General features: G+C 37.2%; 1 protein-coding gene and 1 pseudogene across 1 annotated transcript; both read right to left on the reverse strand.

Annotated features, from left to right (window-relative positions):
• Positions 1-372: 372 nt before the first annotated feature.
• LOC134626845 (5S ribosomal RNA) lies at positions 373-491 on the reverse strand (annotated as a pseudogene).
• A 2,654-nt stretch (positions 492-3,145) lies between these two features.
• Positions 3,146-13,269, reverse strand: bcl2l12 (BCL2 like 12). The gene is made up of 7 exons (XM_063471059.1): positions 13,182-13,269; positions 8,102-8,273; positions 7,591-7,789; positions 6,895-7,114; positions 6,031-6,135; positions 3,701-3,774; positions 3,146-3,523 (listed from the first exon to the last, which is right to left on the reverse strand). Exons 2-7 carry the CDS (start codon positions 8,269-8,271, stop codon positions 3,194-3,196), a joined length of 1,098 nt encoding a protein of 365 aa, XP_063327129.1. The 5' UTR covers positions 8,272-8,273; positions 13,182-13,269; the 3' UTR covers positions 3,146-3,193.
• Positions 13,270-18,192: the final 4,923 nt, after the last annotated feature.

The raw sequence follows: 18,192 nt of genomic DNA on the forward strand, positions 1-18,192 counted from the left end.
TTCCTTGATTGTAGATACAATTTGACAAATTTTTTTTAGTATATACTATATTTTTAGCCTTTGGATGGCATTTATCTAAGATGTAAAAAAAGCACAGAGGAGCACTCTTAATGGACTGCTTCTTATATAGCGCTTTTCTACTGTCCTGGAGTACTCAAAGCGCTCTATACAACGCACCGCATTCACCCATACACACCAGCACTCTATGCTTTGTCAGTGCTTTAACTAACTCATACTCCAATGGATGCATCGGAGAGCAAGTGGGGGTTAGTATTTTGCCCAAGGATATTTGGCATGCAGACTGGTAGAAAACTACCGACCTTCTGATCAGCAGATGACCTGCTCCATCTCCTGAGCTACAGCCACCCTATAAGCTTACAGCACCTGGTATTCCCAGGCAGTCTCCCATCCAAGTATTAACCAAGCCTAAAACTGCTTAGCTTCCGAGCTCAGACGAGATTGGGCGTGCTTAGGGTGGTACGGCCGCAAGCACAAACTGCTGCAAGGGGCTAAATACACAAACTGCTGGTTCAGTTTGTGTATTTAGTCCAGCACGGTAGTAGCAGAAAATATATTTGACACATGGACCCTGGAAAAGAGATTTTTATTTGACGTTTAATTCTAAATTTCTATCCTGTAAAATGTAGGTATACTGGATATACATCTGCTTCACTTATTTTTCCGCAACAATTTTCAAATATCCTCATCGTCACTCAGAATGTAACTTTTGGTATTCCTTTATAGCCTATATATTCTAACTGATACAGGGCAACATTTAAAGTACAGACACAGGCAAGGGTAGTACTGGTAAAATTTATTAGATGTGAGGATCACTGATATCTACCCTGCTTAAAGGTCACAACATGCACAAGAAACTTGAGTATGTTGAGACATTAGTGTCAACATACTCAACAATACTCTAATGTTAAGACATTGGAGTAAGTTCACCTAAAAATGAAAAACAGTTAAAAAAAAAAAAAAAAAAAAAATAGAAATAAAAAATAGAAATAAAAAATGTCCTATTTGACAAAAGTTTGAGCAACAAACTGATTAAGTTTTGTGAGACTACATGAAGACCTGATTCAGGTGATTCCTTGTAAGACGCGCAGCTCAGTTTCAACTCCATCCATCTGTTCCCTCTCGCTTGGTCGCTCCGTGTCCTTGAGCTGTGGGAGGAAGCCGAAGTACCCGGAGAGAACAACCCACGCAAACATGAGGAGAAGATGCAAACTCCACACAGAAAGGACTTCACATAAAACCAGTAATTTATCCCTTAGACATTACATCCTGTGTGTGGCATATATCAGTGTTTTGCTTGTAAATTGGTGTAATTAATTAACAAAAACAGTGAACTATTAAAACCTTAAGAGAACAGAGATGGATGTTTCATGTCAAAATAATGTAAAGTGCCTTTGCAAAAAAAAAAAAAAAAAAAAAAATATCAATAAAAACATAAAAGGTAAACTCACAATTACATACATACAGTGCAAATTAAATGCAGCCTAATAACAGAACAGAGAAATTTACATGAGGTTTCAGTTTTTTGTCACACAGGTCTGGGAGAATTGTACTTGCTACCTAACTAGCATCGGTAAATGCTAGTTAGGTAATGAATTAATTTTTTTTCATTTTTAATTTTCGTTTTTTAGCAGAATAATAAAATAATTTGGGATTGCTGATTATTCTCTTAGGCCTGTATGACTGTGGCTTCACTGAGGTTTTAGGTTGAATAATACATGTCCTATTCATTCATGTTAATACTTACATCCATAAGGAATTTGTCCACTTTCAACAAGAAATTGTTATTATTTGCAATAAAAATAATAAAATATTATACACACACACACACACACACACACACACACTCTTTAGTTATACAGAGAGACAGATTCACAACTGTGGCTGAGGAAGCCCAGATTACCCGGAGAGAACAGATGAGCACAGGGAGAATATGCTCCACACAGAAAAGCTCCTCCTGGTGGGTTTGAACCCAGGATCATCTTGGTGTGAAACCAAACCAAACAAACAAACAAAAAAGGACAGTCCCTATTACACCTAGTGCAATTCAAACATGTAGAATCTCTCCTCATAACTTACAGACAGGAGGCGTTTAAATGCTCCTACTCAAATAGAAAATAGACATACAAAAAGACTTTGGATCATGCAAAAACACAGACTGTTCCAACTCAATTAAAAAATAAACAAACTGGAAAAATAGCAAAAACAAAAAAAAAAAAAAATCCAAAACTTTAATGTTTACCTTTTTGTGGATTAAAGACCTGTCAATCAAACGATAGCAGTAGAAATATCAGTCACTAATCTCTGAACATTATACCCTCTCTGTATAGCTTTTGCTAACATACACAAATCCACATCTTGTGATCCCATGTAAATATGATCCACAGAAAGAACAATACCAGTAGTGAGACATGCAGTGCAGGACCTAACAATCAAAATCTAGAATAAAATGCAAATGTAAATATTTGGAAATTGACTAAAGAAGACAAAATCTTGCTCTCGGTCTTCTTTAGCTCACTGGATAGTCGTGAAACTAAACTATAAGGGTGATTGTTAATTAGATTTTTCAGTGAGAGTCAATCTTAAATGGGTACTGGGTGGGTGGTGGTATTTACTGTTTTTTTTAATACAACTAAAGTGTTTAGGGAAATTTTGCATAGCTTGTTTTTCTGTATCCTTTTAAAAATACTAAGACTCAGTCTTAAGGACACAGAAACAAGTAAACAAGTAGGAGTTTTTACCAATTCACTGAACAGAAAGGAAGAAGGCAAAAATTGCCCAGTCACTACAGAACAGAAAACTGATGTTAGAGGTATTCTCAATTTAACTGACAGGTCTTTTTTTTAAAAAAATAATCCATATATTAGTAACAACAAATGACTTGTGCAAATCAAAAAACCTGGAGAGTCTTTCTAATGTCAGCAGAATTCAAAAGGCCTCAAGAATTACTGAGCGTTTACTCAGGCCATGGAAGAAAAAGTAAGTCACATATTAAAGCAGAGAAGGTTTCTCTATTCCTCTTCACTTTCCCGTCAGGTCCAGTAGTTGGTGTTTAGTTGGAAAACAAAACAAACAGAACTGCTCAGTCATATTCTAGATGCTCATCCAAAGCTACTGCATTCTCCTGCAGAAGAAAAAGTCTGTATGATTAATTATACAGAGGAAAAATTAGAGTTCATAACAGCCAGGGCCCATCTGTAAAAAACAAAATCACAGTCAATGCAAAAGTGAAATCACTTACCCATCCTCCATGGCTTTTCAGCCATGGGGCAAAGTTCTCCATGTAGCACTCTGCATAGCCTTGCATCCGCTGAGTTCCCGTGGCTGTCACTATTCGCCGTGATACCTCCATGCTGACAGCCATCCGTTGCAGTGTAGGACTGGCTGTTGGTTCCTGAGAAAGCGTTTCAGCTACATGACTGCTGCTCACAGCATCCAGGAGTTTGGAAAATGATGCATATGAAAGACGGGTCAAACTGGAGCGAAGAAAAGGGTCCGATTGGATCTGTTAAATGATGTACATTTGCTTTGAGTGTGCACGCAAACACATGAGGAAAATTTACACCGTCTTCAGCTTTATGTTTATCTGAATTGATTAATTCACTGCAATTATTATTATTCCCAAAACATTTGACAAATGAATAAAGGAACTTTACAGACAGTATAATGAACCACTACTTACCACAGTATTCATAGAATCTCCTTCCGAAGAGAGCACCTTGACAAGTTCCTGCACTATTGTTTCTTTATCACATACTGCTGAGAAAGAAACATCAGCTTTACTGAAGATGAAGATATTATAGTTCTTGATCAGTTTTTCTAACTTCACATAATGTACTAAAGCTGCATGTATTTCTGATGTATCAGTTTTTTTTAATCCAGTGTTTTTCCGGTGTTATAAGTCACCTTCAACCAATTCAGTAGGGTTTAAAGAGGGCTAAAGAGCTGAGCTGAGAGACAGTCCAGGGTCCCAAAGCCTTAGAAATGGCTTTGTAACCTATTCTGATGTTAGTGACCTTGGTTCTCATTTGTTCTTGAGTTTCTTTTTATTGTGGAATGATGTGCTGGTTTTATCTTATCAGGTTCTATTTAAGTAGTTTGTTGATTTACCAGGTCTGGCAGTGATGAATAAGTTCTGGGTGTGGCTGGTGAAATTAAACTCACCATTTCCAAAAACGTGGTTAATCACAGTTAATTCATGAGCTGACAAGGGGGGAGGTTTCAAATAGTGCCAAGGAGATTTGGACAGCTTTTTCCCCCATAAATGAAATAATAAATTAATGACTATATTTTATATTTATTTTTTGGACACAATCATATGCAAAAAACCAAAATCAGGCAAGGGGCAAATACTTTTTCATGTAACATTTCACATGAGCCCCTTCTATGATGTTTCCAGTGTTACAGCATAGGTAACTAATTTGATACACTCAGTCCTAGTCTCCAAGGTATAATTAATACCTAACAATACGCCTAACCTTGGAAAATATTGCTGCATATTTTAAGCATGCTGTAGTCCAGGTCAAATAAATAAATAAAATAAAAATACTTAAACAAAACTTGGATGCAAAATGACCAAAAACCATCATCCTTGCTGTAAACTACCATGTCACAAGAGCTGCCTTTCTGGAAGCATTTTAGATGGCCATCAAAGCCTTTCATAGTACTGAAACAGTTTTGCTGACAGTGACCAGTAGTTTACCAGTCACATTAGATTAAAGTGATATTGCAGCCCCGAGTCTGCAGGACCTCAGTGATGCATTTTATTCTGTGGATAAAAACATTTTTTGCCACCCCTTGCAGACTGGCTTGGCATTAAGGGTGCAGCTCTACATTGGCTCTTATCAATGAGCCAATGTAGAGCTTAAGAAGGAGAGTTTTTCGGTATCGGTTGGTCAGTTTTTCTCTTCTGCTCCCTTTACTTGTCAGCTCCCTCTGTGGTTCATCTCAGGATCAATCTTCTTCTGTTTGGATCTGCTTCCACTTGGTAATATTATTAGAAGATAACATCTCCTTTCATTTGTACACTGATGATTTTGAGTTATATCTTCCACTAAAATATATATTAAAAGGCTGCATGACTAACAATTTCATCCAGTTGAACAAGAACTAAACTGATTTTCATCATCTTTTGTCCATCCAAATCTATAAGCTCCTTTGCCAGCATGTTAGATTATTGTATCCTACATCTCTTGAAAAATATAATTTTGTGACTCAGAGCTTTACTCTGACAAACAGATTTGCTCTGTTGTCAAAAACCAGCTAAGCGTTATCACCTCTTTGAAATCTTTTGTCCTTTCAGCAAGACTGCGGACTGGCACAAAGAAATATGGGCACATGATTGCAGTCTTGTCCTTTCTAGTCTTAAATTAGAATTCATTTAAGAGCTTACTCATTATTTTTAAGACTCTTAATGGGCAGGGGCCAGCTTATATCACTGTTGTCGAATCAAAGCTCTTTACAGATCTTTACATACAAGTTGATGCCTCAAACAAAAACGTGATGCGGCCCTTGTGGTCACTGCTCCATGTGTATTGAATGACCTTACCACCTGAAATGGAAAAAAAAAAAAAAAAAAAAAAAAGGACCCACATCTTTGCTTCTGAGTCTAGACTCAAAACCCGCCTTTGTCCCTGTTAATATTCCCTTGTTAGCAAACTAATGTCTCATTTGCTGTTTGTCTAACTCATGCATCCCCTCCTGTCCTCTGGTAGTTGTTGTCATTTTGATGTATCTGGGGTGGTAGCAAAAGTAAATAAAGTAAAACAGAAAGAAGGTGCTGTGTTCTGCACTATTGAAGAACATGAAAAATTTATGTTCATTTTGTGGCTAGTTGCAACCCTATAAAGCACATCTATAGGACCTTGCAAGTGTGAAAATACCGTAAATCTGCTTTATAAAAACATTTCACTTACATTTATTAGTTACTTTACTGTTCTGTGAATTCTAGTTTGGGTCAATATACCATTTTAAACTGAATCCATGTATATGCGTGGCTGTGCATCCAATTACCTGTTGGTGGCTGTGTTTTGGGACTATTTCTCTTTATACTGGTAGACTTATGGGCAATCTTTTCCAGCTTCTCTGCCACATCACTGTAGAACTCAGGAGGGTGATCTGTATGGACAAATGTATATGAAATATCCATGAACAATAAAATGACTTTTGCCACTCAAATGCAGTCAAGTGTTTAATTTGAGTATGTTGCAGGAGAACTATGTTCACTAGTATCTTCAAAGACAGCAATGGCTGACTCTGGTTTATTAACCACCGTCTTCCTCCTCAGTGTGAGTGCTGCCTTTGACACTATAGCTCATTGCAGCATTCTCCTTCTCAGGCTAGCTTCTATTCGAGTCACTGAGATACCCTTCAAAATAATTTAAATCTTATCTCTCCCACCTCACTTCATTCAACTAAAAAAAATTTCAATCTCATCCATTTTCAGTTACCATTTAAGTCCCCATGATCTTAAATATTAATATCAAAATAAAAGTTGTACCATAGAAGTTACCTCCTTTGAGTGCAAAAACCTTTTGTAGATTATCTTTATCAACAAGATCATCAAATAAAATTCTTTAGCAAAAAGTAAGAAGAGGTTCCTGAGTAAAAGTCAAATGAAAAGGTGCTGTAACGGAAAAAAATTCCTTGCCCTACTAAATTAAATGGTCAGGAAGTATTGCTGACATCAATGGGCATGCAATAGTTCACCACGCAACACGTGAAAATTACATTTACATTTAGATGAATACATTTATGCAATTTTTATGCATCTTTGATATTACAAATGTACACAAGATGAGCGAATTTTGTGTGTCCATGTGATTAAATACGACTGATATTTCTTCTTTTGGAAAATGTAACAGTCAGAGAGCTTACTGGGAGAGATGACATTTGGTGTAGGCTCCGGTTTTTTGTTAATTGGTAATGTGTCAGGTCGCTGCGGATGAGACGGACGCTCCTGTTTGTCCTTATCCTTCTGTAACCTTAAACTGAAGATCTTGGAGAGCTTCTGTTTGATGTTTTTTTGGCTGAGCTTTTTCTTTGGTTTCTTTTCACTTTCATCCTCTTCTGATGTAGAGGGGGATATGGTGTCATCCTGTGGAAACAGTTGAAGTATTTAAACTATTAAATTTTAGTTAAATAATTGCATTGTAATTTCAAATAAAATACATTGAAATTACTACATAAATTATTACATTTAGATTATTACAGTGGACTTGTGCCCTTAGTTGAGGGCCATATTACAAAGTGTTACCAATCTTATTAATGTTATAGTTGCAACAAATAGCATGTACACATCTGACATTCTGTATACAGCCAGGAAGCAGAAGTACCGATAATTATGATGAGAGAAAAAAAACAAAACAAAACAAAACAAAAAAAGAACCAGTCTCAGGGAGACACTGAAGTGAAAATTATAAATTTTTCCCCATTTAGTACTCTTTTCTAGCCTCCATGGTCTCAATGTATCATAGTACTAATGTATAACAATACCATGTAGACACTAGCAGGTTTGGGTCCAACATCACTCACTTTCAGGTGTTCCAGCTCAAAACAATACAACACACTTACTTCGCTTTGGTCTTTGAGGTGTGCTGGTTTTGTCTTGCTCTTCCTGCCCAATGAGCCTTCAGGGTCTTTGGCAGGACGTTGTGTGCTGTTACGATGTGGCAGTTGCTTTATGAGGTCTTTGAATCCAGTCTTTTTTTCATCTCCTGAAGTGACAACCTGAGAATTCCGCTCATCCTTTGTTTTTGGTTTTGGGTTGGAACTAGCATGGGAAAACAAGACAATTCATTAAAAACAAATGGTCACATAAATAATATTGCAAATATTTAATTACTATATTTAAAATAATTACTTACTTAAACCTTTAGATTGATTAAAATGTAGTAAGTCCTAAAACTATGAAAAAGCACGGTGTGCACCATCTACCCTTTAATCATTGCTACTCACTGGTAAAGGTCACAAACAGCACGAGTCAGTGAGCTATTATCCAGAATGTTGTGTCTTGAGCTACAATTTAAAAAAAAAGACACAAAGACAAACAAGCAAAAAATAGAATAGTAGTGAGTTATATTACCTGTACTTGTGGTGATCACTGTAGGCCCCTCCTACCCTCCCAGGCCTCTCTTTCAGAGGAATCAAAAGGGAGCGATGTAGAAAAGCTTGGAGCACTAAATGAGTCTCACTCTTGATCTCAATCAAAGAGATGGAGGACACAGATGAGCGGCGTCCTTCAGAGTCTGACATCACTACAGTTTACAGAAAAAAATAATAATTCTTAAGTCATGTTATAAAATCCTCAAAGAATAAGCTACAATGGAGTGAAAAAGTGTTTTACCCCCTAATTTCCTCTTTTTATGTATGTTTGTCACACTTAAATGTTTCATCAAACAAATTTAAATATTAGAAAAAGATGATACAAGTAAACATAAAATGCAGTTTCTAAATGAAGGTGTTTATTATTAAGGGGGAAAAAATCCAAACCTACATGGCCCTGTGTGAAATAGTTCAATTCAACTGCATTTATACAGCGCCAAATCACAACAACAGTCGCCTCAAGGTAGGGGTGGGCGGTATAAACGGTAAATGGTAGAAACGATATAAATTTAGCCAACGGCTCTACCGCGATAGCACATGTTGATGGTGTCATCATCAAGCTGCGCCTGTTTTGGTCGAAAGCATTGCAGCGGCTGCAAACAACATCATCTGCAAATTATGCCGGGCAACAGTAATAGCAAAGAGACGAAGCACTTTTGGAATATGAGGAAAGCCAAAAACTGCGCTTCCTCCACTTCCGTACCATTGATTCACTAATGCCGAATTCTCTCACAGCTGCTCTATTCCCATGTTGTTGCAGTATATTAATGACTAACCTCGTATTGTGGATGGATTATCTCAGTTGTTCTCCTGACTGAAGTTTGGTCCGTTTACAGCATCCTGCCATTCAATTGCATTTGTCCCTAACCACCAGAAACCCTCACGTTAACTTTTATCGAGTGGAAAAAAAGTTAGCGTTCATCCTTCAGCTTCACTGTGCTAATGCTATGCTAACATAGCTGTTTTGCTAGCGATCACGTAGGACATCATTATATACCAGCTAGCCCAACTTCAGTAACCCTGCAAACGTCACTGCTGTTTAGTTTCCTGTCTTCATTTATGTTGGAAGTGATAGCAGAGCTGTACGTTTGAATTCTTTCAGATATCTCTCAGTCAGAACATGCTGTATCATGCTTTGGTGGAAACTAGCGAGCTAACTTCTAACTCCGTTGAATTTAATAAATCCTGTTGTCATGGATGCCTGGATGTTAAACTTAATTGTTACACCTGGTAAAGCAGCAACGCTGATCATTTTATTAAAGATGAAAGAATTTAGACAGTTTTTAACTCTCAGTGATACCGCAGTGTTCGTTTGACTTTGGGACCTGAAGCCGATGGAGTTTTGGACCCAGATTACTCCGCGAGGCTCCTGACTACGGTAGCCGTAATACTCCGACAATCCATCAGGCGGTGTGGCTTCATAGCTTACCAAAGTCGTACTAAAACATTTTTGACAGATTTTTGAGCGCCGTGTACCACATAAAATCTGTTTGAGGTCAGTAAGCACAACCAGAATTCATACATAAGGCACACTGTCGATTTTTGAGAAAATTAAAGGATTTTAAGTGTGCCTTATAGTGTGTAAAATACGTTATACAGAAGAAAAGAATATATCGCGATACATATCGTTACCGCACATGCTTCAAATTATACTGTGATATGGATTTTAGGTCATATCACCCAGCCCTACCTCAAGGCACTTTATATTGTAAGGTAGACCCTACAATAATACATACAGAGAAGAACCCAACAACCATATGACCCCCTGTGAGCAAGCACTTTGGGAAGGAAAAACTCCCTCTTAACAGGAAGAAACCTCCGGCAGAACCAGGCTCAGGGAGGGGCGGGGCCATCTGCTGCCATCTTGGCTTAGACTTGCACCCTTGTCATTTACGCATTGAAATTCCTCCAGATTCCTTCAATCTTTTAATTATGTTATGCACTGTTGAAGGTAAAATATCCAAATCTCTTTCTATCTTTATTTGAGGAACATTAATTTTTTTTTGAAAATTATGGAAATCTGTAAAGACAATTTTTAATTTTTTGTACCAAATCATAATTACAATCACCTGTTGACATCACGTGTTTCAAATCACATCATTATTTAACAAATTCACCTGATTACTAGCCCTACATTGCTCCTATCCCAACCTTTTATGGAATATGTTGCAGGTCTGAATGACAGCAAAGGATGTCTATTTACAAATGAAATAAAGTTGACCAGACAAAACATGAAATATTTTGTGTTCATATTGTCTGTAATAACATATAAGTCAAATTTAGAAATCACTCCTTTCCTTTTTTTTTTTTTAATTTGCATTTTCCATACTGTCCCAACTTTTTCTGATTTGGGTTTCTAAGATGGGGCCTGATTATTTAAGACCTTGTATGTGAGGAGCAGGATTTTGAATTCTGGATTTAACAGGAAGCCAATGAAGGGAAGCCAATACAGGAGAAATCTGCTCTCTCTTTCTAGTCCCTGTCAGGACTCTTGCTGCAGCATTTTGGATTAACTGAAGGTAGAGCTGGGCGATATAAGATTTTTTCATATCACGATATGTTTTTTTCATTTCAGGCGATAACGATATATGTCACGATATAAGCCAAATTATAACGGCGCTGGCACGGCTGGCAGCCTTAACCCAATTTCCCTCGGGATGAATAAAGTATAATCAATCAAATAACTATATTTGTAAGATTTAAATGTGCCGTTGCTCACGAGTAAAATGTGAAATAATCTGCAGCTTGTTTTGATTTAAATATTTATTTCCCATAATAAGTTCAACAGGGTAGATGTACTTAAGGAACATGAGACTTCAGTTTCAGATAAATAAAGGCAAATATTGCAAACTACACAAAAGCCAGCCGCTAAAGCGTTTAAGTTTCAAAATAGAAACAAAACAGACTACTAAATTGTCAATTCCACTTAGAAACAAAATTTTAATTCTAAAAATAAATCTTAGTTTGTTTTACAGAAGAACAGACAAAATTGACTAACTTTTGTCAATATCAAATAAACTGAGAACTAAAAGGAAATTCTCAATCTCTCCTTGTTGTATAGCTTAGCTTTTCAAACAGTTTTAACAGTGACTTTAGTCTGACAAAAGCCGAATGACGAATTAGCGCTTTCAGTCAGAGATTGAGCATGCACTGGTTTATACAATTTACAGTGCGCTACTCTGTTTTTTGTCAGACTTGAAATAGCCGAAATACCTTCACACTACGGAACTTCTATGGCCCTTCCGTTCGACAATCTCTCCGGCATTGGAACCATCATCGGTTTTTTCTTCGGTAACTTTCGCTCACGCTCTCAGTTGATTTTTCTCTAGTCGGCAAACTCATTTCCTTCATTACCTGGGCGGCCCGGCTGCAAAAACAAATAAACATGTGCTGTACGTAACAAGTCACGTGACGTGACGCTGCGGCTGTGATTGGTTCGGCTCTGCGCTACTTAATTTGGATTGGCTGTTCTTTTTTTTTTTTTTTTTTTTTTTTAAAAGAGGACAAGCGGGATGAGGCCTATCGCAATAGTTTAATTTTTCTATCGAGAAAAAGTTATTTCGCAATACATATCGTTATCGTTCTATCGCCCAGCTCTAACTGAAGGCTTTTCAGGGAGGTTTAGGACTTCCTGATAATAATGAATTACAGTCGTCCAGCCTGGAAGTAATAAATGCATGAACTAGTTTTTCAGCGTCACTCTGAGACAGGATATTTCTAATTTTAGAGATGTTGCACAAATGGAAGAAAGCAGTCTTACATATTTGTTTAATATGTGCGTTGAAGGACATGTCCTGGTCAAAAATGACTCCAAGGTTCCTCACAGCATTACTGGAGGCTAAGGTAATGCCATCCAGAGTAAGAATCTGGTTAGATACCATATTTCTAAGATTTTCAGGGCCAAGTACAATAGTCTCAGTTTTATCTGGATTAAGAATCTTTAAATCTCCTTTCCTTTGCTCCAAGATGCATAAAGTTAATAATAATACAACTAAAACTAATACAAACCTCAAATACTAATCCGTATGTTTACAATACACAGTGACTTTCAAATGTCCTCCATTACTGAGGAAAATTTTGCAGACCAACAAAGCCAGCCTGCCATTTTTCATATCCTCCCTGGTGAACTTGGTCTGTCCACAGAGTTAGAGAGTTGATCAGCAAATTGTTTATTGTGGCTGATTTTCGTCTAGTTATCATGAAACTGACTTCATGGTTCAGTGATTGAAACTAGCACTTACAATCGACTGTCATTATGCATGTGTAATGGCTGTAAGCTTAGGGATAAACTATGAAACAATTTTCTTTTTTTGCTTTATTTTAATTTCTGGTGCTATGAGAGTCTTTAGTTCATCAACTTGGGTCAGACCAACACAAACTGAAGCAGACTAAACATACTTCACTGCACTGTATGTATGTGTGCTGCTCAAATTCTCTCTGGAATTAGTAAAGTTTCTCTGATTCTGACGTATTGCGAAGTCATCCCCGAGTGCTTTTCCCTATTTGATGGTAGTATTAAGAGCTGTTCCTTATAATATGTATGCTCATGTACTTTTATGCTAGTAACTCAGTTTTTTGTTGTTTTTTTTCCCCTAAGGAACAAATTTGCTCAACATAAGAGACAAAAATGAGATGGAAAAACCCCATGGAGCTATAGAACTGACTGCTTGTTTACAACACGGGTTCGAAACAGCTTGAAAGAGAAACAGAAACAAACAAGTGATTCTAATCATTCCATTCATTCCTTACACCACCAGGAAATGCTAACAAAACACCGCCTTACACACTTTTTATAACCCCCCTCCAAAAAACACAAAGTTTACGACGACCCATAACTATGACATACCTCTGCCAAGGCACTCGTTAATATCGTTTAAAAACTTTAGCTCGTTTTAATCAAAGAATACGTGAATTAAGAGCAGTAATCGCCCGACCGACCAGGGACAAAACTTTTCCACGGTCATGATGACTCGAGTTCAAAGAATATTTCACTAACTTTTACGGAAGGTAAATACATGCTAGACTGAGACAAACTTATATATACAATAAAAACTTTGTACCTCGAGGTGTGTCTCGACGTGTCGAAGTAGACCCGAACTGAGGTTTAGAGTGTTTTTGCCGTTTGCTTGCGCAGCTACATTGAACTCCGTGGTAATCGTCTTCTTCTGCCGCTTCCACTTCTTCTTCATCTACTACTAGTTTAAATGCGGTAGGCACACCCAACTTACAGGTGCATTACCGCCACCACCGCCAATCCCGTAGTTCAAATATAATCAAATTAAAGATTGCCTACTCTCCGTGTACTAACAGATTCCACAGTTTAATGCTTTGTTTGCTGTTCTTAAATAAAGTCACTAATCTTCTCCTCTCTTCCTCATATTCATTGTGGTGGATGATTGAGTGTTAATGCAGTGTTCCAAAATAAAAACTGTAAAGTCACACAGCTGTGCTGAAAAGTGACCATAAACAAGGCAGGTCAACCATTTTTAATGTAAAATATGAATGTAAAATCCACCATAACATGTTTTTTTTGTTCCTCTGGATTATTATTTTTTTCAACGTTTTGAGTGCAAGTGTTTTGGTAAATGGACTGATACTTATAAAGCGCTTAAGCACGCAAAGGGCTTTAGACAATTCACCCATTCACAACAGCACTTTTTTCTACTGTTTCTAAATGCTTCCTAACTAGCATCCACACACATTCGGAGATGATCAACATGTTAGGGTTAGTATCTTGCCCAAGGATACTCACCACCACCTGAGCTACAGCCACCCACATGGCTTATAATAATTTATTATCACATATTCTTTCAGCCCAATTTCTAACAACATATTCTTGCTCATTTTCACTCCCCTATTCTATATGAGTATTCTATATGGGATGCCTTGCTTAAGAAACGTGGCACATCCTCCTCCTTCTTCTCTGTCCCTGTAAACTGTTGCATAGTTAAATAGAACGAATTCCAAATTAGATTTAACCCAGGATGCCTGGACATGAATTATCTTGGACTTTTCTTTCATATCTCCAATAAATTGCTTGAATTTCTGGCTCTTAGCATTGAAACTTCTGGCATTCCATTGGAGAATGAGCGTAGTTAATAGTATTACAGTATCTGATACATATTGCTTCTTGGCTTGACTGAATCTTAAGTTTGTCATTTATTTCCTCCCATTTTAAATCTGTCATCCTGAAGCACTGAAAAAAAGGGATTGGCCAGCTCTTGGATTTACGTAAGCATCTTGCGTGTATTTAACACAAGTGCCTCATGCTTTAAAGTTAAGTGTAACTATATAGTGTAGAAACTACATGATATGCAGAGAGGCTAGATTAAATTGTTCATATCATGTTCGAGTGAAGTAGTGAAATTTCATGTTTCTATCTTGAACGTAAGTAAATCATGAAGGATCTGTACGAAATTCAACAACTTAATTTGTCCTTGTTGAGATGACCTGATACAATCTAGTAAGAGTGGTTAGTTGCTGAACTCATGAAATTCACAAGATCGCACGAGATTTCAAACTGCAGGAAAATCACTGAAGTTATAAGAGGCAGATAACTACACACACACCACGTGTATGTTATTGCTATTTATTGTGGTTTAACCTGTCAAGGACAAAAACATACAGAAAATTCTGCATCAAGCCTTGAAATCATAGCTTTCCTACTTTTGATAATCCTGGTTTGGTGGTATGGTGGTTAGTGCTGTTGCCTCACAGTAAGAAGGTCCTGGGTTCAAATCCACAATCTGGTGCAAATGGTTGTTTGTCTCTATGTGATAGACTTGTGAGCTGTCCAGGGTGTACCCTGCCTTGCAACCTATCACTTCAGGGTTATTTCCCTGCAACCAGGATAAAGATAGGAGGATGGTAGTTGTTGTAGATCCATTCACTTTTTATGGTAACCAGACTCTAGACTCTGTTGAACATTATGTAATATGAAGACAACATGTAGTATTTAAGTGTCCAAGTAGTATTGGGCTAAAAGTTATTGAATAGTGTTGAAATAAAATGACAAAATTGTGAAGGATTAAAATATTCCAAGAGCTCAACATCTAAACATGTTTCAATCATGTTTTATCAACACAAAACGCACAGGTTTATTGAATCTGAATAAGTTGAGTTGATTTAACTCATTTGTTTAAGTTTTTGCAAAAGCAAAAACATTTGTGTGCAACCAATGTCCACTATTGAATCAAGTAAATCCAACATGGCCTTTTTTTCAGTGAGTGGTGGTCCACAGCGTTCACTATTATTTATATTCTTTCAGTTTTATTCCATATGTTGCATTTATCACTAGTTTTATTAAATTTTTTTGTAAATTTAATTCTAATTTTCTGTACTTCTGTCTCTCTTTTCACTGCTTTGCAACCCCAAAATGCTACATTGTGGCTTCCTCTGTGGCTGCAGGATTCTGGAGGAACTCCTGCTGCACACTTGCCATTTCTATTGTCCCCTCCACAATGAGCTCACCTGTGATTCCTTTTACATACAGCTGTCTGAACTCTTAACAGCTAAAACATTTAATGGGCTTTGGTGCTCTCTGTACATATAAGCAGTTTTGTCATATCAAAATTATAGCTCCTGCTCCTCGAAGCATAGCTGCAGTCCCTTTTTTATATGTTCTCCCAAGCATTTTCTTCATTTACTTCACTTGTTTCTCACTTGCAGATTTTCCACCAGTTCCTCTCTTTTTACATTTTTAACCTTCTTTACCTCCATTTCAGATTTACTGCCTATTAGTAAATTTCCATAACTCAGAATGTGTATTTTTACGTCTCCCAATTGTCCTCTGATAATTCCAGTTAATTTTGTTGGCTCCATCTTTTCACATACCCCTCTTTCTCAGATCTCACCACCACAGTAAATAGTTCTGGCGGTTAGCTGTATACCACTTCTCTTCCTTTGCTTTCTGATTCAACACTCAACGCATCTACCCATTCTTCCTCCTCTTCCTTCCTCTATCCATACTATTGCTGTCACTGTCAGTTTTCCTCTGTTTCTTTCTATCACTTGTTGCAGACAACACGGCCTGAGCACCATTGTTGTACAGTTGCTGCTCCGGGACAACTAGTCCTGCTTATGAGTCCACAAGAGAAGATATTAGTGTTTGATTTTCCCACACTCACCACCAATTTCATTCTCCTCTCCACCAGACACACCAGTAACTGTCTCCTGACACGACATTTTCCTCCCTCTTTTTATTACCCAAACTTGTCTAAATCAGTCTATGTATCTGTGACTGCTTGTAAAAGCTATTTTTCAGTTCAACCTGTGTGCTTCTGTTTTCTTGCTGCAGAATGAGGAAGTCGATGTCTTCCACTTATTGGAAGGTTTCTCATTTGCTTCCTGCTCCAGTCTGCATGTTGAGGTGGTCTCATGTGGTACAGGAGTGTATGAGTATATGCTCAATGAAGCAAGTGTGAGTGTCTGTGTGTATGAGAACATGGTTTTGAAGTAAGTACTTAGTTTTGTGAATTTAGTTTGCACTAGTGTGGTTCTTCACATGCTATTTGTACATGACTTCACTAGATGTCCGTATTTGACTTTTCTGGTGTGAGCTGCAGCAAAGCTGCAAAGATTTTGCCTTGAGGTTTTATGGATCCACACACTGCTACACTGCAGTACCAAAATTGGCACCAGAAAAATAAGAGTTTGGCTTTCTCATAACTCTTCTGTGACAAAAGTAAACACAAGTGCTTAAAACATTTAGGATGCACACTAAATTTGGGAAAAGGTGTGGGATTGTAGTCTGACCTGACTCTAATTCTAGATTCATGATATTAATCATCTAATCTTATAAACATAATACAGTTTAGGACACAAAACAGTAATGATCGTCTCCAGATGTGACATGATATTGCTGGAAAAATGTGATGTCATGCACGATCATACACGTGTTAATCTGAAGAGCATTTGCATCAGAATGTGGTGACATGTTTGCTGATGGAGCTACCTTTGATCAAATGTGATCATCCCCACAGAATAAAAATATTTTGATTTGATGAATTTTTTATTTGTTGTTGTCGTGATTCTTAATGTCATATAAATATCATTTAGATAATTTCTTAGGAAACACTTCAGTCTTTCCACATCCTTAGACAGATTTTTCCTTTTTTAAAATTGTAAATCTTTTTTTAAAATGTTTTTTGATATCAAATGAATATACACATTTGAAGCTGTGGTGGAAAGGTCAACAAACATACTTTTATTCATCATGGATAATCTCTCTGTGCCACTGGACAGGCAGTGGAGCACTTTCTCTAACTGGGTTAGGGTTGACCTTACACCAAATCTTTCATACCCCATGAAACAAGTCATTATAATACAGTATATTTATATCTCCCACATATATTATCTTCTGAGGGCAAGAGACACAACCACTACTTCTGAGCAGTTTTCTCAGAGTGCCACACAACGCCTTGGATTGAACATTGTCTGTATACTACTTTAATGTTAGTATTTGCTGATTCTTTTTTTAAGTGAAGATTTGTGCTATTTATTTGTGTGTGTTGCTCCCACTTGACCAAGTAAGCATACAACAATACAAAGATCATGACAGAAAAATGTTTGCGCCAAGATTGGCGTCTATTTTATTTAGGAAGGTACTTATCAAGATGACAGAATTCTAATGAAAAAACAACAACAAAATGAGAATTATACTAGTTATGAAAACACAGGCAATAGGAATGATGAACAGTCTTTAGCACAGCCCCCCCAAAACCTGTCCAGCGTCACTGGTGTCAAGACACTGGTACAAGGATTGGGAGTGACCAGACCAAGAACGCATGCAGGACTTCAGGAGATTGTAATGGTGAGATTAAACTGCAAAACTTAATAAATAATAATGTCACAACTGCCAAAATCCCCAAAAACATATAAGGAAAGTGCTTCAGTGCTTTGAAATATAAAAGAATAAGCCAAGTCTGCACACTACAGTCAAAACAGTCATTACAGTAAATGTTGTCAGTAAGTTGTATTGGAAACATGGAACTCAGAATTACAGTAATTAGTCACTTTAAACACAAGATAAAATAGAAAACAGAGAATGTGCTCTTCCAACATGCTCTATTG

The sequence above is a fragment of the Pelmatolapia mariae genome, linkage group LG4 (assembly GCF_036321145.2).
Source record: "Pelmatolapia mariae isolate MD_Pm_ZW linkage group LG4, Pm_UMD_F_2, whole genome shotgun sequence".
NCBI classification, from domain to species: Eukaryota; Metazoa; Chordata; class Actinopteri; order Cichliformes; family Cichlidae; genus Pelmatolapia; species Pelmatolapia mariae.